This window comes from Falco rusticolus, chromosome Z (genome assembly GCF_015220075.1).
Source record: "Falco rusticolus isolate bFalRus1 chromosome Z, bFalRus1.pri, whole genome shotgun sequence".
NCBI classification, from domain to species: Eukaryota; Metazoa; Chordata; class Aves; order Falconiformes; family Falconidae; genus Falco; species Falco rusticolus.
In genome coordinates, this window is record NC_051210.1 from 49,977,987 (window position 1) to 50,004,208 (window position 26,222).

Genomic DNA, 26,222 nt, shown 5'->3' on the forward strand with positions numbered 1-26,222 from the left:
TGGCTGATATCAATTACAATGCTCCAGGAGTCTGTATGAGAACCTGTTTAACATCTTTATCCATCACCTGGATTAGTCCAAGAGTGCAGTCTCACCAAATCTGCAGATAACAGTGAACTGGGTCAGGGTAGGTTACAACACTACACAGTTGATATACTCAAGAGAAAGGTGGCCATTCCCTACAACTTAGAGAGGAAGAACAGGCCAGCATGAACCTTCTGAGATTCAACAAGAACATATGCAAAGATCTAAACTTAGGAAGCAATAGCCCCCTGAAGCAATGTGGCTGGTAACTGACTGGGAAGCAGCCATGCTCAAAAAGAACCTGATAATCTTGGCAGACAGCAAACTAGCCATAAAGCAGTAGCATGGCATATAAGTAGACATAGGTAACAGCATCCTGGCCTCTATTACTAGTAGCATAGCCAGAAGATCAAGGGAAGTGATTAACCACCTTTTATTTGACACTCATTAAAACACATCTAGGATAATGACCACTTTTAAGCACACACCTTCCCTGTAACACAGGAAAAAAGGTGGAATGAAGTTGCAGTGGGTCACCAACATGGCTGGAGTCTGAAGTACGTACAAGAACTGAGGGAACTTGGTACATTCAGGCTGGAGAAGAGATAACTACAGGGTGTATAACAGGCCCCCCAGCATCTAAATGGAGGTTATCAAGAAGATACAGCCAGTCACTTTAAAGCAACACGTGGCTAGAGGACAAGACACAACAGCCACAAATCAAATCCAAAGAGATTCAGATAAGGAGAATCTTTCCACCTTAATGAGAGTCAAACAATGGAACAATGGTTCCTGAATATGTTCTGCCATCTCTATTCTTGGAGTTTTCAAGACCTGACTGTATGAAGCCCTGAGCAACCTGACCTCATACCTGATCCTGCAATCTATAGATCTCCTGCAATCGCTTTCAACCTGAACTGTTCTTTGATGTAACTCTTAGCAGCGTGAACATCCATCCAGGTGTCTTTTTTTTTTTTGTCTTCTCCTATCGCTGTCTCACTAGAATTTAAAACAATGCAAAGGCCTCAAAGTTCTTCCAACTTTGAAACTTTTGAATCAGTATTGTCACTTTCTGACTTTGACTTCTTTCTTATAGGTCAATGTACCTTTTTAGCTGAAGGACTACTTCAGCAGTCCTCCAAATACCTATGTGCTTCTGCATCAGCCTGCCTGGTATTTTTTCTTTTAGCTGTAGATGGTTACTTATTCTTACGGAAAGAACTTGCCTGTTTCATCCTCCAAAGTAGCTTCTACTCCCACAGCTTTCAGAAATACAGCAAAAGCAGTTCCAATTTATTCTATGTCATGCTCTCACTCTTCAAGAAAAGTAAATTCACATGGAGACCCAAATCCCATGTTGCTTCCAATTTACATAGTGATACTGGATTCAGAGCTAATTAATAAATTATGCAACCCAGAAAAGCCTGTTTACTTGGTTTCAGTTATTAAAGCCATCTTTTCCTGAGAAAATAAATTCTAACAGGTTTGTATATCTTCCCACTTTGGTATCATGTACCCTACATCAAGTCCAGCAAAAAAGATATACAAGTGTTCTAGTGCAACAAATGAAAGTCTCCAAAACTTTCCAAAGACTAAGGCTTAAAGACAAACTCATGGGACTCTTTCAGAAAAAGGGAAAATTTGTTAGGATGCCAAACCATGGCTTAAAAGAAAAAGCCATGCTCTTGACATAGTCTGGAGTTGAAGGACCACAGCCTTCAAAAGTAAGTAGATCAAAGGCTTTTGTATTCTCTCTGAAAGGCTCTGGTGAAAGCAATCACTGATATTCACCAGTGTTACTGATACTTGTATACTTAAAAGAATAAAAAAGGCACGGGAAACAGATCAGGCAGTACATGCCACCCCATGGCTCAAGGGAACCAGGTATTTTGACATCAATCTGAGATAAAGCTTGACCTTCACTACCTATCTTCATAGAACTCCGGAAGTTTAGGTGACTGGACTAAAAAAATTGTAAGGATAAGCTGTTTCTTCAAGCTCTATTAACAAAATCATCTGTTTAACTGTGTTAACTTTCATGCCAAAGTTTGCATTCTCTGATATCACAGAAAATAATCTGTTTTTTGAAAACTCAGTTGGCAAAAGCTACTAGGAGTAATTGCCTGTATCGACAGACAACTGCATGTAGTGAAAGACACTGTTTGGGTGTTAGGCAAAGTTTATTATGATATCCAATTAACAAACAGAACAGGTGCTTTAAGTAGGCACAAATTCTTCTCTGTACAAAATGAAAACCAAAATAGGGCAAATCTGCTTTCCTGGGAAAGAAGTCTTGAACAGAATTATCCAGTTCAGAGGAAAAGAGGAAGGCTGTTTATGGTTCTTGTCGTATTTTAGTAACACAAGTACTTACTTCTCTGTAAGCACCAGTATCAAAGTTGCTAATGCAACTGGTACCATAACTATAAGAACTGTATTTCCAGGTGTTTGCCAAAACAAATACATATATTCAGGTATTTCCTACAGCAATTCCAGACAAAGAAATACAGTATCTGAAAAACAAATTTTCTTTTTGAGAATAAGTTCTCGCAGTCCCTATCTATCTTAGCAAATAAAATAATGCAATTCTTCCCATTTTTCCAAAATGTAATTTTCACAGACCAGAACTACCCTAAACACAAAAAACTTCACTTCTCAAAAAAAGTTTCATGCGTCTAGATAAAAGATCCTCACAAAGAATAATACACTACTGAATGCAGCAATGTCATTCGATATTTAACCATTATCCTTATGCTGGGTTGAATAATCTAATATAGAAAATTATCTTCCAGAGTCTCTCGAATACTTAGTTGGGAAATTACTACTTACAGATTTTCACAATTTTAAACTAACATTACTAATTTAAAATTTAAGAAGTTAACCTTGTGGTAAAACTTGTAAAGTTCTAATGGTCTGGATGTTTAAGGTGTAATTAAAAATGCTCCTAATAAGCTTACATTTTATCTCACAATTCATCTCTTGATTCTCAGAACATATTCATACTAATAATAGAATCATTCAGGCCTTAAAGACTCAAATGTCTGTCACTAACTTAGTGGAGTGTAATTTGCAATTTCTAAGTGTTTAGAAAAAAATACAGAGTTGTTGAGAGAGTACTCATGTTCACCACCTAAAGGGATAGTGGGGCTCTCCACATGATAACAACTGATCAGCACCACTCCATGTGCAGGCAGTACTCCATTTAAGGCTACTTCTTGAGACAAAAGGTCTTTGCTCACCTGAGAAACATAATTCAGAATTAAATGCTGTGAAAAACTGTTAAGGAAATTTAAATGCACACGCATACCACTTTGGGAGACTGGGATCTAGCATGGTGAAATCAACCAACCAGAACTGTTCTTAAAAATGTAGATGCAGTACTGATATTTTATGAACTTTCTGTGGGGACAAAAGGAATCTTCATGAGAGGAACTTGAACTGAAAACTATTACTGGGCACAGATATCTAAGATAAAATATCTTGTAGCAACATGAAAATGAGAATTTGCTAAAATAGATGGGCATACCTGAGAGAACCAGTGTAATCAAAGTTTAAAATAACTCAAGACAGACAAATTCAAGCACTAAAATGCTAAACACACTAGAAACCCTGAGAATCCACTTGTTTTACTGATACATAACTCCCAGTGTAATACATTTACAGTCCTTTCAGGACTGAGTATGTTTGCATGATGTGCTACGGAGTGAAGTAGCTTGTTAGGAAAAAACTACTGATCCAACAGCCATTCCTCCAAACAAGGCTGTTCTGAACACAAAAGAGCTTTTTTAAAGTAAAACAACAAAAAGTAAAATGTTACATCAGTGGTCCAGGCCTTCTCCAGTTCAAAGAAAGGCAAAGAACTTGGTATTGGTTTAGTGACATGTATGTTGCTGCCACAGAGCTCATGCTCAAAGCAAAAATAACCAGGCAGGATGGGAGTACAGTTTAATTAAATTATGTTATTTTAGGACCATAGAGAATCTTGAAATATACTTATTCAGTTTCCCAGCTGTGAAGACTGCAGTCTTCCTGAAGCATCACATTAGATTACTATCACAATGTATTTCACACATTTTCACAAATTTTTTTACATAAAAAATTTTTCCTTTCCTTAGGAAAAAAGCTTTAATTTTTTAAATACAACTCTGGTTTATCTAAATGCACAACCTTACATTCAGACTTCTTTTGGCCTTAGTTTAATGAAAAGCTCTAAGGTGTTCATAATACAGCACAGGTTTCAACTATATTACTAAAAACACCTCTGTAAACATGCATACAGAAAGACTTCCTCAGGCCCACAAACTTCCTTAGTTCTAGGAAAACCAGTTTCTTTTGTTCTCAACTATTGTTTGTATGAATACGTCAACATAAATACCTCTGTGTACAGACTCATATAATCCTAGATAAGAGATGCCAGCTCCTTTTCCAGCCCACTCTACTAGCTTGAGTCTCTTCCCACAGCCCCATTGTGCACCACCCACTTCAAGTCTTCTTAAACCTCCTCTTCCCATAAACTTCACCTCCTATCATCCTTTATTTCACATATTCCTCAATTATCTATCTTCCAACGCCATTCTTCTTCCTGACATTTTCTCACCCCAATATATACTTGATTCAGCCAGGGAAGAAGACTCAGTACTGCGCATCCTATACCTGCCTGGGGAATATAACAAAGCCTTCAAATTCTTCCAAAAACTGTCTGTTACCACAGACACAACAGCTTGTGCTGAACAGGAAAGGAATCCCAAGTAATTTCATCTGCTCTCACACACTTCAACCCCTTTTTTCTATTTTTCATTACCATGTTAAAAACTTCCTACAGTTATGCAAAAGCTGAAAACGAAATTATCCACTATAAATTACACACAACTTCTAGACAGAAGTCTTAGAGATTCATCTGGCTCACTAAACTGAAAAGTAATGTTTTCACAAGAATGTAAGTGTAAACAGAGAAAAGAAGTGTTATAAACCTGCAACTTATGTTTTCGTCATAAACATGTATGTTTTCCTCCCAAACACTACTGGTGGGCCAACCCTATCATAACTATAATTTTCAACACTTTTGCTTTGGCACATAATCTATAACAGATTGGTTATTTTCTCTGCCTACCAATCATATGTATGGTTACTGATACGGACCCATTATAAATGGAATGCCAGGTTCTGAACCTTGGCTTGTTTAGTAAATTGCACCAGACTGTGTTGCTTTCTTGTGACTGAACACTATTGAGAATGTAAACTGCAAGTGGTACTCAAACCATCTACTGCCATTTTACAATTAATTTGAAAGGTAACTTACACATTGAGTTTTTCCAAGTTCTCTTGGGCATTGTGTTTTTCTCTCTCATATGCATTTTCTACCTCTTTGAACTCTTTCTTGATCATTTCTAAATCCAAAAGAGCTTCTGAGTGGCTGGCTTTTTCCACCTGCAAAGCTCCTTCAAGGTCTCGAATTCTTAACTACCAAGTGATAAGAAAGCAATTAAAGCAAGTTAGGAAAAACTATCATAACCTTTAATGCTGTTTACATTCTGTTCTCCTTTACAGGTAACTATTCCATTAATTCTGTGTGGAAGTATAAACATAGAAAGCATTGAACACATGTAAAATTGTATGAATGCATACAGTTCAAAATGGAGACAAACAGGTACACCGACCAAAAGCACCTTTTATTTCTTTTGGTGGTAGACTGATTTTTCCTTTTTCAGTTACTACTGAAGTTTTTCACGGGAATTATAATTTTCAAGTAGACTCATGAAAGTGTGGGATTAACTCCCACTCAGCACAAAGCACACTTGAAGCTTCTTCATGTATATCAACGAGGAAGAAAACTTCACTAGCCATTCATTTTAAGGAATGTTACCCTCCCAGCGCCTTTGTATGTTGTAGAGAGAGGAAAATAAGAAAACTAAATCTTTGCTTTCTACTGCTAATCGTCACTTTAAAAAATTTAAGTGCCTATAAATAGAGAAAATCATGAGAATAAGAAAATAACTAACTGAAGAAGAGCAGCATTTATTTTTGTTACTCAGAAAAGAAGAAAACAGGTAACAAACTTCCCTTTTTTTTTCCCACTTAGTGTTTCAAAAGTCCAGTCTGAAAGGCTTGTTAGTTAGTATGAAATTACCAGAGCAACCATCATTTAGCTTTTTCTCTCTTGCTTTTTAAAATAAACCCATTACTGGCATGCTGGGTCAAACTCCATGAGAGAGTTTAGCGATACAAAGACTTACTATTCAAGTCTGTACGCTACGTTTTTTCATATAATCAATCTTTACTGGTAACTGCAGATACCATAAATTTGATTGAAGCTAAAATGTACTCTGAATAATTATACTTGGAACTGCAGTTTCAGGATGCATTGAACTCACTCCTAGAGAAGCTGGATGTATGCACTGCATCGCCAAATACCTCTAAACGCCCATTCAAAAGATACAGGGCAAGACATATAAACAGTAGTATAGCGTTCAACTACTGTGAAACATTTCCTTTCCCCTCACTATTTAACTGCTAGTGGGAATTCTCAAACTTACAAATGTGACATTTCATTATCTATTATAATAACTTTAGTGTTCCCTGAAAAGCAGGTATTTTTCTATTCTCTCCTTACGTATTAGCTATTACAATTTTGACACTTGTTGCAGAAAAGACTATTCAGTTTTCACTAAAGTAAATAAGCAGTCTTAACATTTTTGGAAGATTGTATCTTTACAATGTTATCAACTGTTTTACTGTAAACATCTACAAAATATTTAACAAAAAGTTTACCTGGATGATCTCCAAATTGAATTTGGATTCCAAATGTGCTGCTCTCTCTGCTTCAATGTTTTCTTGCAGTTTCTTTATTCTCACTGTAGCTGCCTGAAAGTGTATTTTGAAGAAATTTAAGTCCACAGAGGTGGTAAACATGACACAAAGACTACTCTATTCATTCAGTATATCACGACGCCATACAACAACCTGATATATCTGAACTACTTGTACTTTGGAACTGTGAGAACTCATACCAAGAAATACATATAAAAACAAATTCTACACATCTAGAATATTAAATTATTATTTTTTATTTATTTAAAGACATTTCTGTAGCATTATGTTGTTGATACATTTTTTTATAATCACGAAAACTGCAGCTGAAGTCAGAAAGCAGAAAGGCCAAGTTAAACATTCTACTTACTCCCTGATTATTTGCTTTTACACCAAGGTTGTCACCTGAAACAAAATAACCACACCCTGTATGTTCCAAAATACGAGGTATCAATAGAGTATCTACAATTTCAGCAACAAGGCGGATGAAGCACAGAGAAGATACAAAATTCCTCAAAAATATGTTGGCTTTGGCACCGAATTTCCAGGCAAGGTGCCCAGAACAGATTGCTTTGCAGCCCTAGACTAGTCAGTTTCCTTACAACAAAAACCTGTAAACTCTCTAACATTTCAAAGCATTAACCTAGTATTTTTTTACTGCTATGTTCCTTGACCTGTAACTCTTCTGTTATGATTTTGTCTAGCAATTATCAGGATGCTCATGATCTCATTTATCAAATACCCGAGTACTTTAATCTGTTACTATATCTCATTACACAGAACACCTGTACATGCATGCATAGTTTAAGCAAAATGGGATTCTCCAAATTAAGCTGCTACATCTTTCTTATCCATTCTTATAAGATTTAGAAAAGCACAAAAATGCAAATGACTATGCTAAGAATCTACTTGGAAATTTGGATTGCCTATAAAAAGTTCAAGTAGTTTATATTTTTTTCAAACTTTTAAGTGATCCAAGCTGAAAAAAATTCAAGTTACAATAAACACAAAAGCAATCACCAGATCAGTATGCCCAGACAAAGGCCTAGACATAGAATTTCATCTGGAAAAATACTTTTACCAAAAGCAGTAACTAAAGATCTGCTATAATGGAAATGCACATGCAATTTTAGCTACACTGTTTTCTATCAATAAAATCTTCTCTTTTCACTTTCATAATTGGATTGAAAACTAAAAATCATCCCAAAATGTCTCTTGGCTTCAAGTTAAATCAGGCAGATCAAGAAAAAGGAATTAATATTAAAAAGTCACTTAACATAAGAAGGTTATATAAATACAATGAAAGTTACAGATTTTGTAAAAGTAAAACAAAGTAGCAAGTATGCAAGACTGCATTTTGATTCTGAACATTTAAAAGAAAAGAGAGAAACATTAACTTGTTAAAATAAAAGCTCTTGGCATAAATTTAAACTTTGTATAACCACCCACGCACACAAAAGGAAAGACTTTTGAAACTGACATCCATGGAAGGCCTGCTAAAGAAAAATGCAGCAACTGCATAGAGCTTACAAAAGCTCCTCCACAGTAAGGGCTGTCAAAAGGCTTAAACTTTGCCTCTTCCCAGGATTCTACCTGTTTAACACACTTGATAAAAAAAAAAAAAAAAAAAAAAAATCACAAATCCTGCACAAACATTGTCCTTCCATATTGCTAAGATTCTTTTGAAAAATAGCTTGATTTAGACTCTTCGCAGTACTACTCCTTGCAAACATCAGATCCTACTCCTCTTTGCCCTTAATGAAGAACTGGCGAACTACCTCCTGCTTCAATTTGGAAGGACTCCTTAGCATCCTCCAACAGGTCGACATCTGTCAACAGGATGGTTTTACACAACAACACTGCCAGCCTAGTAAAAGCAGTCAGTGAACAATAAATATGAGTGACGTGGATTTAATTTCTTTTTTATTAATATTTTAAAAGTCTGCCTGAAAATAATAAAAGTTTGAAGAGAAGAATAAAGGAAACAGTGAGGAAGGTACCTATCACAACATTCTGAAAATATCATTTTTAAAAAACAATTGGAAAATTAATTTTTTTAAAATAGAGTGAACAGAGATTTCACTGAGAATATTTCACTGCATACCCTCAAGAGCAAAAATGCTTTTCTGTTTTGTTCAAGTGCCTATTCTCATAGTGAACGCTGAAATGGAAAAAGAAAAAAGTGATTCTGCAAGTGAAGTTTTTAGGTATAACTTACTAATTCACTAGCTCTGTACTGCATTTGAATTAACTCTTACTTTATTTCCTAAGCACCAGTCCAAAGTAGAACTATGCCTTCATGTCAGCCCCTCTCCAGCTGAAACCAGAGATGCAAGACACTATCAAAATGACTAACACACTCTCTCAAATGAAGCCCCCCCAGAACTGATTTCATCAGTCCCAAGAAGAACAATAACACCAGGAAGAATAAGTAACAGCTTAAGTGAAAGCATCTGCAAGAATTAAAAATTGGAGCAATCACATTCTTCCAAACAGAGCATACAGGTATCAGTTCATGGTACTTTAAAAGCAGTCTACCTCCTCAAGCCAACATGACAGACACTAACTGCAAGGAGAAGACACATTATACAAAGGAGACAAACTCCCAGAAATATAGAAACTTCAGTCCTAAGAAAATCCTGGGACAATGAGGGAAGAGATGCAGAAGCAAGCACACCTTAAGAGGTGCCAACATATCATTCCTTTGCTGTCCTGAAATAAAAGCACTTCACTTTAGAAACAGACATACTTGTAGATGGTTCATTTGTTTTGAGTTGTCACAAGTCACTGAAGAATCAATTAGCATGCCCGTAAAAAGAGAAACACTGGCAAAACTAGTGTTTCAGCTACATACGTTTCTGGTTGTCTCTGGAATGTGAGAAACAGGCTCCTAATTACAAGCAGGACAGTAAGCCTGGCCTACTGTAAAAGAGGTACGAACCCTAGGCACTGACCAACCAAGAGCTAGATGTACCTGACAGGTATCCCAATGGAAAGTATTCAGAGATTTGAGATAGTGCACATAGGGTAATTAAATTTTAAATTAGAAAGCAAAATATTTATTTGGCAGGTAAGTATCATCTTACAGATCACATCACTATATAAAGGCAGGAGAAAATTCACTTGTTCAAAACTGGGGTTTCTTCACAATGTTAGGAGTCTCAACACCTTATTCTTGCTTTTAAAGCTCATCATCTTCTACAGTTTGATTCTTTAAAGCTTTGCTATGTACCAGTAGTTTGTTCCAATTTTGATTTTTAAAACCTTTTTTACACTAGTTCACTGGACCTTCAGAAAATAAAGATCTAGGGAGAGAAAGAAAATACATTTTCATTCAAGGCAAGTCACTGTCAGGGATCTGACAGGAACTGCCACCAATTTCTTGTATCGCTAGAAGCCAAAGATGAAGAGTGAATTATGTTCTCTTCAAAAGCCTCAGAGTATTACTCAGGTAAATCTTTATCTTAGCATATCAGTATAAGCAGCTGTCTTACACAGAAGAGATTTAGATCCTTAAAAGAGCTTGCAGAAAAATTACATATGTAAATTGACGAAGTCATGTAGATGCTGTCTGTGTCTGGTGAGACAATGAATACTCTTTTTGCTGGGTTCTATGATTTGATTGCTGAATTTATGGTTCACCATACATCTAGCAAATTTAAACAGTCAGAAGCCAGCAAGTAAGTGGGAAATTAGTGGGAAAACAAAAACTTCATGAGAGATATCTAGCCAGCCATTAGCACATAAGCTTTGCTAAGCAATACAGAGCTATTAAATATAAAGAAATTCAGATTTGCTTAGAGTGCTCTAAGGAAATGAATCTTGTAATTGCTATTTATCTAAGTGCACATCAGCCATAGAAGTTGCACCTGAACTCCAAGCTGAGCCTGAAGATTTGTTTGGGAAGAACACAGCTGCAAAAAAAGACTATATAGAAAATCTTGTCTATTTTGCTAGTAAAGGTTCAAACAAGCTCTGCTGATACTTACATGCACTTCCCCTTGCCATGAGAAGCTGCATGCTCTACCAGTGAGGATGATCCATTACGTACTTCGTAAGGAAAAGAAAGAAATGTCAGCCATGAGCCTAGCCTGTAACACCATACTAACAATTCCAAAAAGAGGAATGAGATGAGCAAAGGAGTTTTGTGTTCCCATCTGACAAACAGAAAGAAACTGTTACCAGAAGCATGTTAGCCATGCAAACCTCTTTGCATCAGACAAAAGGTGAGAAACAGTACCCTTAGTGAACTATGTGTCCAAACACATCACAACATCTACCTAGAAAGAGGTAGCTGTGCGAAACCAGGACAACAGGTCACAGAGAAAGGCTGCAGGTCACAGGCATCTAGACCACAGTCTTTCAACTGGGTGCCCAATAGGAATCCTTTCTGATTTAGCTTGGAAAGCTTCTTGTCAGGACCAAGTCACAGAGATCTATTTGAAGGACAGATCCAAAAAGTGGGTTCTGCAGTGGTTACAAAGTGTTTCCTTATACAATACTGAAAACAATTCAAGGAGATTCAGTCACTCCTTATTTCCACGTGCACCTAAATAGGACAGATGAAGGCAGACATCCTAAGTAAGGTATCACACACAAACTCATGGCATCTCCAAAGTTTCCTTAGATATTCAACTGAGTCAATTTCAGCCTTAATCTAAGGAACAAAGGTATCTGGGATCTGTTCCCATAATGGCACAGACAGAATTGTGACTTAGGAGAAAATAAAAGTGACTAAGAAAACTTCAGTGCCAGCCTTAGAACTTGTGCACGACCATGCTGTATGTTTAATCTCTCAACATTCAGTCACTTTTTCCAATGTCCTGTTGCAGGTCAATGCTAATATGGTTTCTAGGAGACATTTTCTGCATGCTAACAGTTTGCAGTACCATTTTCCAAACTGGCCTTTGTGGCTTCCACTTTTCTGAGTCCCTCACACCTGCTCTAAGTACTGCAGTATTTGTGAATATTGGGGTACTCCATACTGAATGAATACTGAAAGAGTAATCCAGTATCCTACATTTGTGCAATGCCACAGCCATGAAAATGTAATCATTTGACATTTGAATTTACATCAAGATACCCTTTACCAGAGAAGCAACACAGAAAACAACAGGAGAAAAGATAGAAGTACATTTACAACAGTTACTAAGTTTAGATACAGTAATACAAGTATTTTTTTTTCTTCTCTGCTTCTATTTAGCCCACAATATGAACAATTTTTCAGTTTTATTTTACTAACAAGTTGTCAAGATACTTATACTTCCCCATGGCTGAGGTCCAACCTCTATGTGAAATGCTCAGCTAAATTAAAAGTTTCAAGAGTGAAGAGGACATACCTCATATCTGGATCATCATCCACTCATTCTGTGTGCTTCAATATTCAGATTAAGATCTTACTTCTTCCTACTTAAAAGCAATTCCCTATGATTCATAAGTCAAATCAGGAGGCCAGGTCTAAACATATCTTTAGAAGATGTGCTGACCACTTCCACCTAGCGTTAGAAAAGTTGATGCCTCTTGATTGTGGTAAGGTGGAGCCATCTCCTGTCCGGATAATAAACAACCTTTCAATAACTATAAAGTTACTTAACTACTTAACTACAAACAATCCTTAACCACTTAAATAAATGTTCTTTCAGTCTGACCGAGTGTGGTCAACCTTCACTATAAATATTTCCTGTATATGAAGTCTAGAGTAACATCTGTCATTGACAGAGGAGCCATATTTGACCTGCACAATACCACATAAACAACTTCACTGGCATGGGGGCTGTAAGATAAGCCATATGCTTGGCTTTACATTAAAAAAAAAAAAGAATAAAAACAACTAGGACTGCTAAATTGACATAATTTGGTTGCCTTTGGATAAAGTCCATTCCAAACTGCAACTGAGCTCCTTCCTGCTAGTGAACTCATCTGAACTGCTTTCACTTTCTACAGTACCTTGAGGGGAAAAAGATGACCCTTTTGGTTCTCATGCTTAGTAGCTGGTAAACCCCTTAACAGTACATGAACTGACACTGTTACTTTATACATGCACATACACAAGATTAACACGTGACTTGTTACTAACTCCCGCTAAGGGCTACATAAGACAGTATTCAAAGAACTTCAGTCTCATTGTGAGGCAAGAGTGAACAGCCTTCAAACTGGACTTGAATAAAATGCATAGGAGTTGATAAAGAGGAATTTCCTCTCAGAAAGAAAGTCCATTGCGTCAATAAGCTTGTCACTGGAGAAACCTGAACTTTGGAGCCACCACAGAGATACCACTACAAAAACTGCAGCACTTAGAGGACATACAAGACAGTCAGAGTAGCTAGAATTCCTAGATGCCAGTTGTGCATTGTGCAGACATTAGAAAGCAGTGGATTAAGCAGGGATAAGCCATCAAGAGTGTGTAGTCATAAAAGACAAAAAGTAGTTTAACCAGCAGCACTGTTAATTGGCTTAGGAATGTGGCCTCTCTTGCACTGCTTGGAGCTTTCTCAAGTCTTTCTTATGAGAACTGTAACTTAGCTTATGCTACAATTTATGGTAAAATTAATAACAAGCAGGGGGGGGAAAAGCAGTTCTGCAGGTTTAGGAGTTTGGTTTTATTTTTAGCTGGGACCTAAATTTTGTGTTTGATCGACTCGAATACAGTAAGAAATGTAACACACCCACAGCCTTAAAGTATGCACATGCACCTTCTGCAAATACAGAAACGGACCATCCCTCAAGTCTTTGCCGCCATCTCTCCATCATAGCAGCATCACCAAACAGTAGAAGATAACACATTTAGCAGGACATGAAAAGGTCAATATGCTTATGGGTGGGGAAGCAGGAAGGGCAAAGTGAAAGCTAAGTGAATGGTCTTTAAATGGTAACTCAAAGTCTCAGAAATATGGCAACTTACTCAAGTCTCAGAAATAAAATGGACCAAGTTATGGGATGTTTTTCAGGCCCCATGAAAAAGGCTTAAAAAATTCAAAAGACCTTGAGCTCCAGCTTACTAAGAGTTGGCAGCCTCAAATGCATAAAAAGAAAATACAAAATCACTATTAAGAGAGAGTTTAAAATTTATGAACCAACAATTCCGTTTCTTGTGGTAAAATCCACATTAGCATTTCTTTCACTGTTTGTCAAACAGTTTTCCCATGCAGCTTTTTGGCAGCTAGACACATCAGAAGAAACACTATTTTATATAAAAATTGCTTTATATTTCCCAAGAAATCATCCTTCCAGAGCAGTGAAGCTAAAGGCTAAAATAAAATACACTGGTTCCAGGAAACTGATTATCAGAAATAGTAGCATCTTGTTGAGTTCAATATATACACATCAGGAATTTTTTTGACTACTGAATTGAAGGCTAAAGATACATAATAATAATAATAATAATAATAATAATAATAATCATAATCATAAGGTTCCCAATTTAAATTTTTCTGGTATAGTAAGTGTTCCACTTCAGAAGGACTCCATGTCCACGCAGTAATATACCACACTGGTATCACTGCAAACTGAAAAGCTAGCAGGTTCAGCTGTCTTTCAAGTGAAGAGTCCACAGGAACTTGCTATTATTCTTTCTCTTCAGTTTTAATTCCAAAAACTAGAAATGTCTTCTTTTAGACCATGTTCAGAATAATGATTGAAGCATAAAACCATGCGAATATTAAAAAAGAAGAGGAGGCAGACTTTCTTCACCTTGCTTTCTTTATAATATAGTCTATCAGATAATGTTTTCATAAATATAAGTGCCATTGTACAAAAAGATTCTCAATTTAACACCTCCTTTCATTACTTAAGCAATTATTTTCCCATGGATTTCTCCCTTATGTCCAGCAGAGGGTAGTACAGGAACAGCCTTGTGAACTCCAAAAAAAGTTCATCCTTACTGCATATTGTGACAGTTTAACCTCAGCCAGCAATTAAGTACCATGCAGATGCACACTCGCACCCTCCTCCCCGGAGAGGTGGGGAGGAGAATCAGGAAGGAATGTAAAACTCGAGGGTTGAGATAAGAAAAAATTCATAACTGAAATAAAATAAAAACAAAAGAACAGCAGTAATGATAGCAGTAACAGTTATATTGAAAAGAAGAGAGAAGGGGAGAAAAATGAAATCCAAACAGAAGGGAGGAAAGAAAACAAGTGATGCACAACAAAACCACTCACCACCTGCTAATGAATGCCCGGCCAGCCCCACCTACCCCCTAGTTTATATACTGAGCATGACATCCCATGGTATAGAATACCCCTTTGACCAGTTCAGGTCAGCTGCCCTGGCTGTGTTCCCTCACAATTTCTTACACCCCTCCAGCCCTCCCACCGGCAAGGCCTGAGAAATCAAAACGTCCCTGATTACACTGTTCCCACACCAAACCCAAAACACAGCACTGAACTAGCCACCAAGAGGAATAACTATCCCTGCCGAAAACAGGACACATACCTAATGTATAATATAAAGATTATAAGATTGCCTTTTACTTAGAATTACACCACGCTTCACAGAAATCACCCTTAAGTTCACTCCCATCAAGAATTTAAGTACTAATTTTCTAACCAAATGCCCATTAACACAAGGTACTCCACGTGGAAACTGAAATAAGGTATGTCTCCTATGTCCATCCTCCCACAAAAAACAACTTTCAATCTTGAAGCTACAAATTCCATGAACAAATACAGGCTACTTCATGAAAAAATTTAGACTATACTTTCTGGGGTGTATTGCTTTAAGGCTTCTGTACCTGAATGGAAATCCATCTCAAATACTGACATCACAGGCAAAAATACAAACTGTATTTAACCACAGCTGGAAGTACAGGACTAGTCATCAGAAATTTATCCGTACCTCTAACATGGGTAATACTTATGCCTATACGTTAAGGAGTTTTAAACGGACAGCTAGAACACCACAGAACTATGTGAGAGTAATACCAAATGGGCAGAAACACAAGGAGACCTTGGCATGTTAGCACACAGTGAAACCTACTGCTCAGGCTTTAGTGCCCTTCTTTAAGGCCTCTTCCAGAACGTATGGGAAGAATTTGGCAACTAAGAATGTGATCCACAGAAGCTAGCATGCTAGTGAGCAGTTAAGGCAGAGAGGAGGAAATTCTACTGACATCAATGTGTTTAAATCCCACAATCTCCAGGCTTCACAGAGGCACTTCTTACTTGGGAATGCAACATGCCCTTTTATAAAGGGCATAGTCCTTTCCTTCAAACGCAATTAGAAGGGAAGATTGTGATTATCTCCCCCCTCCTTTATGCAAAAAGTCTGTCTTGAACAGTCCCCCATTTCCTTCCCTCTCAGCCTCCAAGCACAAAATTCCAGTAACTGAGCTACAGAGCAGATTTGGTCCCTTTGGTTGAGGTCTTTCCACTCTGTTTCCGCATGAAGGACAAATACCTTTGCTTGACTGAGTTCCAGAAGGTAAGAGAAGAAGAGGAATGACACATTTAAAAAATCAAAAAAAGGTTGCAGTTAGGATTCAAACTCTGTTAATATGAAAGTGTTTCTCAGTATACAATAGGTGGGGAGGGGACATGGATGAGAGAGCAACTTAAAACAGATTTTATTAACCTGAATTTTGAACTTCAGAATGCTTGCAGCCTTTCATGACCACAGAAAAGGGAGAACAAATTTTGCACTACAAACAGCAATGCAGAGTACTGGTACCTTGTAAGATGCAGGTGATGCTGTTGTCACAGACTTTTCTGGAGTTTGAGTCCACTATCCAATATGAAATCTAGAGTAACCCATACTGAAAACTTAAAAGGATCTAATGCTTTCGCTTCTTAAAGAATAAAGGTATTTTCAGAGTTCCCCATTAGTTCACACCTCTGATTTAAAGTATCGAATGGGTAAGTTATTTCTGTAGGCCCTTTCAGACACTTACACGCATGCAATTTACCTTTAGGATAGTAGAATGAGATGGAAATGGACCAAAGCGTATGCACTACAGTCTAACTTGGACTTTTTTTTTTTTAATTCATAGGGACTTGTGCTTATTTGTATGAAGTTTTGAATACAAGAGGTTTCGTCACAATTTAATAAAAATTACAGTATCTTAGCTGACTGTGGTTAACAGATAGCATTCCCTGATAAAACCATCTCCAGGACACAGCATTTTCAAGGAACTGATTGCCTCCTTTCCAAATTTACAGATTGTGAGTACACCAAATCAAAATACTTAGAAAGATAAAACAATTCACTGCCTTGCTCCTCCTGCTTTCAGCTCATGATTCCTATGTTAATATATTAAAAGCCATGAAGCCACAAAAAAGCCCTTGTTCATGTCCTTGGAAGCAAAAATCTTTTTTTTTTTTTTTAACAGGAGTATTGGAACTTCACAGTAAAACAGCATTTTCCAGCTAAAGGTAGTTCTGCCTAGGCCAACATGTGCAGCGCAAAATACATCACAATAGATTTCCTGTAGATCTCTCCGAAGGCACAGAAGTCTACCTTGTTGGTCAATAAGTCAGTGGTTTTAGCTGATGAGCTTTGATCTTCCCTGTAGGAATTTTCTTTTGTACTTCACCTTTAATGGAGGGCTCTACCCACATAGCAAACAATGCTTTAAATACTTTTTTTGCCTTTAAGGGATAACAGAACTAACACAGCTGAAAACTGTATCTCACTTATTTCTTTAAGGGCTCCCAACATCCTGCAAGTGCCATTTCTTTAAAATTTGTTGCAGAAAATACTTAAAGATGCCTCTGGTAAAAAACTTAAATCAGGATAAAGAATCATCTGGACCCTGTGCCTTTCTGCACTGACAAATGTTCTGCCAAGGAAGTCTTAGTCCAGACTGTACATACAGATAACATAGTTCCTACAGAGCCTACCAGTGGACAAACAAAGACAGAAATAGCAGTTTAGTGAAAGGAATACATTTACAAGTTATTAGTCTTAATTCCAGACTTCTCAGCAACAGGGGTCACTCAACAGACAGGCAAACTAAAACTATCTGTAGCGTTTAAGTCTAGATAGAAAGAGGTTGCCGTTAACACCACTGTGATCTTCCAGTATGCTATTCTCTCTACCTAGCACACCATCTGGTGACTCTCTCAGCTCCAGTAGATTCTCCATCACAAGTTCACTAGTTCTCAAAATCTGTTCTTAATGCAAACAGATAGAAAGATAGACAAATGGAGAGGTTAGGGAAAAGATGCAATTTCCTAAAGTTAGCCTTGTTTGCACGCTTACATAAACCTTTTCCTATCTGCTACTCAAACACCAGTCTCGAGTCAGGTACACAGTGTAAGTGGCACTTGCCTGTTCAGGCTTTTCCACAAAACATAAGTTCAACATTTTGTTAATCGAGTACTCAGAATTCATAGCATAACTGGGTGATTCCACCCCTCAAAAATGAAATTGCTTAGTGTCAGTGCTTGTTGAGACTAACAGCAACAGTCAAAAAGCCTTACTTTAAGCTCTTTTTTAAGTCGCTCCTCTCGTTCAACACTGTATTCAAGCTCATTGGCCTGGCATCTCAGCAACTCAGTACAGACATTGTGTTCCACCTCCACCTCTTTCATTTTCTCACGCAAATTTTGCAGTGTATTATTCTGCTCCTAGAAAAAACAAAGCATAGAGATACTTTTACTAAGATAAAGTATTACAGTAAACAGTTCAAAAAATAAATACTTTGTGAATGGAAACTGCATTAGATTGGGTTATTAAAATCTAACACATCAGCATGTCAAGAGAACCATTTACCCAACAGCAGACATGCTCTTCATTCACCAGCAGGTAAAATGTGTTCATTCAAAAATCACTATAAGCATGACCTGTGATACTAAAATCAGAGCCAACTACTCACAGGAAAACTTACTCTCTAAAGAGTACAAGACTGCTCTTCCAATCTCTTCTCTCCTTCAGCAGAATGGCAATGATGGAAGAGGAAAACAGTTAAGTATGATTTAATGATACACAGGGACAGAAGTTCTATTTTGTTCTGGTCTTAACTGTCAGAACTTGAAATCAGATCAGAAATTTTTAGAAGTAGTTACTCCCATAGATTAAATAATCTTCACTTCTGCTACTCTGAAAAAGACTTTCTTCTGTCTATAAGCTGAATTACTTCAAAAAACCATCTACATGAACTACGAAGTTCTCAGTAGAATAACCAAGTTGTTTCCCACTATTTCTGCATTCAGAAGCTGAACCAAGCTACAGGCTAGGATAATTACTAACACTACGGGACTCTGCAGCTTTGTGGAGTCACTGCTACAAAATCCACATTCACAACACACCAGACTCAGAGGAAAGTAGCCAAATAATGACCCCCCAGTAGCCTAGTGCATGCTTAAGCTGGAGATCTGAGAAGTCTCAAAAGGAATAGCTTTGGTCTAGTGGACAGGAATAAGCTTTTCCATAACTAGCATCAGAAACAAGACACAAATCCAGTGATTTAGTTGGGGTACCTTTGGAGACCCAATTTGTTAAAATTACTTTCTGTGCAAAACACGTAAGTTCTCTTATTCATTTACTTCTACTCAACACCATAGCAAAAGAAGAAATTTTGTGAAAATAAACCAGTTGGTCTGGAAATTCTTCTATTCCTCTTACATCACATAATCTTGATCCTAGAAATTACTAATCATAAGGCATCTGCAGAACAGGGGAGGAGAAGGAGGAAACTAATTATTCATACAGAATGATTGCTTGGAAGATTGAAGTCTGACAGAACCCTGTTAATACATGAAGATTAAAGAAGTACGAGTCTTTTTCAAAGTTTGGAGGAACTTCCACTACTTGTTTTCCAGACTGAAGACAGAACACTTTGGCAACTCAAACATGACAACAAGGGAACCATGACAGGGAATCATGCCTTTTTACAGTGCCAAGTGTTACCGATTACTAACAAAAAAATTGTTTATTTTCTCTCTTCTTTCATGTGCAGGCACTATTTTTTGGCATCCTCTGAAAAGACAAGAAGTATGCATGTGAAACTCATGCACAGAAAAAAAATGGGGGCCTCCGTAAATTAAAGTATTGCAAAAATAGAATACCTGGATATGGACTAAATTTAAGCTAATCCTCTAACTTTGCCTGTAACATCAAGCCAATGTGGAGGCTTTTTACAATCAGCATGCTAAAAAAAAAAATGTTTAACCATTTTTATAGAAATCTGAAACTACTCTGACTCTCTCCACACTATAAAGATACAGAGATTTTATCTTTTCACCTGTATCCTCCAGATATTAACAGAAGTGAGCTGGGAAAAGCATACATTAAATAAGTAACGCATAGCTTGCTGGAAAATACTTAAAAGCATTTTATAATGGAAATGTAGTTAACCAGGCTAAAATTGACATGAATGCATCAAACTTGTTATGCAAGTCAACATGGCTGTGGAATTTCAGAATCTTAAAGAAGTGTCTGAACTTTTCAGACACGTAAAAAAAATTATATATATGTACATGTATACCTGCATGTCATATACACACTTACTACATATATATGATTATGAAAAACATGTCTGATTTTTTAAAAAAACACTTATGTAAGCAAGATGATTTCTCAACTGATCTAAGGAAAAATTGAGTGCTTCTGTGAATATTATATTCTGACTAACCACAAGGTGATGCTATTGCACCTACTATGGAACTCCAACGTCTTTTATTATGAAGCTGATGGTATGTCTGCTAAGCACACCCCACAGAAAGCACTCTACAAACCTGTTAGAAAGCCGAGATTACTTTTCCTCCATATCTTACAGACCCGTTTCAATAGGTTAAGCTGACTTCATTTCCACGCATACCTCAGCATTTTCATACCCAGGTTCAGAATTACAGTTCGTGAAGTGCAACTGTTTCAAGCAGGATTTGCACACATGCTTAAAATCTTGTTTCTATGTACTTATTAAGACAAAAATTCAATTCACCTTATCTAGCTTTTATTTTGTAACTCAGAATACCTATAAAACTATTTAAAACAGGCCTGTAAATACACAACACAAGACTGGAACATATCTAAAGCCATAATTTATAAACCCAGATCTTTCTCATATTTATCTGCCAAGCTTAAATCAATTAAACTTTCAAGCAACAACTAAGGCAGACAAGTCCATATTTAACATTTTTTATGGGAGGTTTTTATTTGCTGGAAAAGTCCATATTTAACATGTATGTTATATTTTTCATTTGCTAGAATTTTATAACTATCCCTAAAACCTGTAACTATGGCTATGGGCAGGGGAACACCTACAAAAGCAAACTGGGAAAATATAAAGTTTTTACTATTGAAACCAGATGAGGAGTGCACACCTAGCAGTGAATCACATTTACCTTAGAAGTGATCAGTTTTCTAGCTTTACTACATTTACCAACCAAACACCTGCCTCTGCAGATGACCTTTACTTCTGGATATACATCCATTGCCAGATGTCCCATAGTGTTCCATAATGTCCCAAGCAATCCACTGCTCCCTTGGTTCCGAGGCCAGCATCACTTCAGAGAGTGTATCTCTCCAACATTGCTCTTTTTATACAGTATTAAACTCACCGAACGTAGCTTCTACCAAACACTGTACAGAACCTAAGACAGCTCCATTCCAAAGCCTCCTCGACGTAACTTAGCCTACTATTAGCCAGAACTCAGAGCCAAAGCTCCACCCTTAGCTTGCTTTACCTGGTAACTCAAAAAAAGAAAACTGTACCTAAAAATAGGATTCCTCATAGCCTATACCTAACCCTACTTTTTCAAGCATCAACTTTGAATGGAAACTGAATCATGTTTCTGTTGGTTTGAGAAGGACCTTTAGGGTGTCACCTGTCAATCAACTCGCTTATCTCCAAAGCCTTCTCCTTCCTCGGCTTTCTCTTCTCTTTTTTTTTTTTTTTAAACTATTCCTTTATGGTTCTCTTAACTGTTCTTTAAAGCACTGCTCTACATATCCACAAAATTACTCTCTGTCCTTCATTCAGAGAAAATCCAGTTCAGTGTGATCTTTCTCCACCATCACGGCTTCTGATCATTAAACCAGCAACAGAGTGCAACTCCTTTTGCAGCCCATGCACAGAAACACCACATATCCATATGGTACCTGATTTCTACTTCAGGTCTTGTTATTCTACCTCTCTTTCCAGATCCTGCCTTCAAACAAACAGCTGAAGGGTCAGCACACATACTTTGAGAAGACACCTAATTAAGGGATTCTCTCTGCCTTAGTTTTTTAAGACCTACAGGTGGCATACAGAATCTGACCAACAGCACTAAATGTAGAGCAACAGGCAGGTTTGCTGTCAGAACTGTGCTATCAAGCTGCCAGGTAAGGACTGTTTTGTGTCATTTGGGAAGACCGTTTGGTGAAGTCCCAGACTAGAAGCTGACAGCGTGGGAGCAAAGCAGGGCTGATTTTCTGCTGCTTGACTAGTGCCCAGACCAACTGAGATAAGTCTGCCACATCTTAAAAGTAGCTAGAAAAGAAAAAAATATGAATGTAGGAAAAGAAAGAGTTTCACTAAATACAGTGATTCTCTTAGTACCAATCTGTTCTCTGCATATGTCATGCATATGCATAAATGGCTACCAGGCTTAACAGAGCCTCTATATTACACTTCTTGAAAAATATAAAGGATAACTATAGCTGAATACATGCTCAGTTTTCCTCATATGGTATTATACATTGCTAAGATTTAAGATAATTAAATTGTCAATTAAAAAGATGAAAGTTGATATAATTGTTTGCGTCCCTGGAGAGCAGGTAAAAGTTGGGTACTTTTTGTACTGAAGAAACTCAGCATTACCACACAACACTACTACAAGACTTCTTTGAAATATAATTCAGTTTTTAATAGTTTGACTGTATTTAAAAAGTGTAAAAAAAGTCTGCATTTCTATTATGTTTTACGCATTTAACACCTAAGGGATTTATGCATACCAATGCAACTCAACTTTGATAATTAATTTTTTCATGAAATACACTGAAATTCATTATCTGAAGAATAAAACAGTCTAAAACAGATTATAAGACCATCTCTTAGTATTAGATGATTTTTTTTCTAACCAAATGGCAGAATTTCCAGTAACAGGCATTTTTCATATGTGGCATGGAACAAATAATGTACAATACACAGCCAGAAATCCCATCATAACTATATGGGTTTCCTGACAGGACGTAGTCTCCATATTATAGAAATTATTTTCATGTTAACAGGCTATTAGATGTCAGACTGAGGTGGTAAGAGGGAAACAGAGTTGGAAGCTAGGTGTTGGGTGTCCTTGATTTTACTGACTTAGATCTGCACAAGAGCAAATGGGCCTCACTACCACTGTGCGTGCACTGGTAGCTCGAGTTTAGGTGTTTACCATGAAAATCAGCCACAACACATTCCACCAAAGCAAGAAAGACTCTGACACAGTAAGTTTGACTTTATAAAGCTATATTCTTCAGAAATATTCTGCAGTATTTAGCTACTTGGGGGATATTTTCCCTAAATCAGAAAAACTCCAAGCCACCACACACTCTGTACCAAAAATGTTCCAGCCATCATCTCAGGAAACTTTCCAATTATTATCACATCATACCTGCAAAACACCTTCTAGCTTGGTTCTTTCCTTAACAAGCAATTTATATTCATTCTTGCAAGTTCTGTGGATATCATCCTTCTCTCTTGCAAGTCTTTGCTGTTGTTCTTTCCACTTCTGCTGAGCAATGTGAAATGTTTTCTCAGTTTCTGCCACTTTCTGCTGAAGTTTTTCATTCAATGCTATTGTTTACAGAAAAAGAGAAAGACAGACAAGTAGCACTGCAAAGCATATTCAGAAAAAAAAATGTATAACTATCATCAGTTCTTCTGTGTATTGTGATATCCTGTGGAACACTTGAACATCAACACTTCCAGAGCGCACAACCTTCACTACAAAGAAACAATCAAATCTTGTGTTCTTATAACATCTTTCACAGAAGGAGATCTGAATACTTTAGAGATTTTTGCACGTTAAAACTCTTCTTCCGTTGGAAAAGAATAAAAACTTGAGATAACTCTTTCAAGTAAGGTCTCTATAGCATGGAGGATTTAATTTCAGGTTTCTGATTTGGTCAGCTTATTTCCAAATGTCTATTTAATATAGATATTAGTCTGCATCAGTTACTATCACTTCAACTGAGCTCAAAACTAAAGACAGGCATGTGCCCCATGAAAGGGAGTACAGCAAAACCTCAGACAGCTTGGGCTAGCAAGCAAAGGCTTAGCTGTTCCAAGGAAATTTATTGCTGCTCACCAGATTTAAATCTTGAGCCCAACAAATGCCCTGAGATAGAAGAACATTGTAGAGGAACTCATCCACAAATGCTTAAATGCCACAGAAGCCTTCATCATCTACGGCTATTTAAGCACTATGACTAGGAACTTTGCTTTGTTTTAGAAACTGGCTTTCAGATGAAAGTACTTTGTGTCAGCTTTTCATTTTACCAACTATAACTCTAACTCGCATTTAAGGGATCACCACTTTCTAACAGATTTATATTTCAAATTCACTCCAGTTTTCTGAAATGTCTTCCCAGTCAAAGAAGGATGAAACAAACAGAAGAGGCATATTAGGACAATCAATGAACACAATGATGAGAAAGGACTGTATGACAGCAGAAAGTCAAGCCTCACTGAGAACAGCAGAAAAACAATTTGGAGGAAATACTGATGAGGACAAGCCACAAATGAGGCATTCTGTCCAAGCAGCTTAGGTCGGGGTCACATCAAAGCACCAAATGAGGTGAGGAAAGCTCTGAGTGACCAGGGCAAACATGCAGTAAGTTATAAACTGCAAAAGAATTGAGGAGCAACACCATGATGATTTGACTTCTTGACAACTCTCACAGAAAAAACAACAGTTTGAGGAATTTCAACCAATGTAGTTTACTGTCTGTTAAAAGACTTCTAATTACAGATTCTGGTATTCAAAGAAATTAACAAACACACAAGAAAATACTCCTTGCCTCTGCAAAACCTCTCCTACCCACTTTTTGCTCTCCAGCCTCCTCACCACACATTAAGTTATAACGCCCAGTCCCTTCAGAGAGGTAACAGGCAGCACAGTGGACTGGGATTGCTGCACTGTGGTTTCCTCCATCAGCAGAAGTCCCTTTCGAGTCCTGCCTCTTGGTGCCTGCATGGGCAGCTACTACTTTGGCCCCAGCCCCTGCTCAGACTGCTGCTCTGTTCCCGTTTCTCCCGCTGTTTCTTTTTTTCTCTTTCTCTCTTCCTCTCAGCATTTACCACCCTTTCTGAATCACATTGTGGCAGAGGTGCCATGCATTCCCCGGTCAGCAGTTTGGAGCAAGGTGGTGGGTGGGTTTGCCTGTTGTGGAACTGGCCAGGACCAGCTTTGGGCAGACCCAGAATGCTTTCCTCCTGCACAGGTGGCCCTGCAGACCCACATCCACCACCCACACCTGCCAGCAATGCCCAATACAGTAGCCAATGAGTTTTCTAAATTAAAAAACACACACACACACACTACTAAATTGGCAAGCAAACCAGCAGTAAAGTGAGCATGCACAGAAAGAAGCACAGCTTTCCTTTAAGTGAGAAACAAGCCGCTAAAGTCTTCCGCTTGCAATCACAGGGGAATTTCCAAATGGAACATAAATGCCTTCTTCCAGCCTGCAATCCATAAGCTATTTTTCCTGTGTGTATGTTCTCCAAAGGAGTGAGAAGTTCAGCTTTCCAACCATCTTAAAAACACCTGGTATTTTAAGTACTTGCAAGTTTCCACATCTCTTTCTATTCTTGGAAGGATAAAATATCCAGGAAGAGTGCTCTGAACTTTTCATGGAACATCAAAGGTTCAGCAAACTCTGAAATTCATCTCCTGTACTAGAACAAAAAGGTATTATACCTACTTAAGTAATTAAAAATGCACCTTACTTGTAAGAATGAGAAATCTTTGTTAAGGAGGACCAAGGACTGAATAGAAAACCAGTAGGGGAAAAAAATGTCTAGGTAAAAACCCTCACTTCCACGTATTACTGTCACAACAAACATGTTCCATTACCTATAAAAAGAGAAATAAGGATGGTAAGAAAAGAAACTAGACACAAAAATTGAAAAGCTTGAGACCTTTGAAAAGGTGAAAGAAAGAAGAAGTATGATGAGAACTTCTTGAAAAAAGTTATGGAAATAGTGCAAACAAATGAATAGGAATAGACTTTCTTTTTCCCTGAAATGGAAAAGGAAGAACTGCTGGATATCGTGATAAACAGGATTACGATTCTGCACAAGGACAGCAGTGAAAGAGGGAACAACAGAAGGTATGGGGCAAGAGGAAAAAGGGTTGACAAGTTTAGCCAGTTAGTTTTAATTCACACATGAGACTGCAAGAGTTTACAAAACTCTTGCAAGTTTACAAAAGCAGACAGGTAACAGAAAGAGATCCTAGAAAAACAGCAGTAAGTAG

At 37.4% G+C, this 26,222-nt stretch overlaps 1 protein-coding gene across 1 annotated transcript in view; it reads right to left on the reverse strand.

The window, feature by feature from the left end:
- Positions 1-26,222, reverse strand: part of CCDC171 (coiled-coil domain containing 171) — a 149,385-nt gene that overhangs the window by 114,436 nt on the left and 8,727 nt on the right. The window contains 4 exon segments of the mRNA XM_037373775.1: positions 5,324-5,484; positions 6,793-6,885; positions 18,249-18,395; positions 23,355-23,536. Of these exon segments, the coding sequence (XP_037229672.1) occupies positions 5,324-5,484; positions 6,793-6,885; positions 18,249-18,395; positions 23,355-23,536 (583 nt within the window).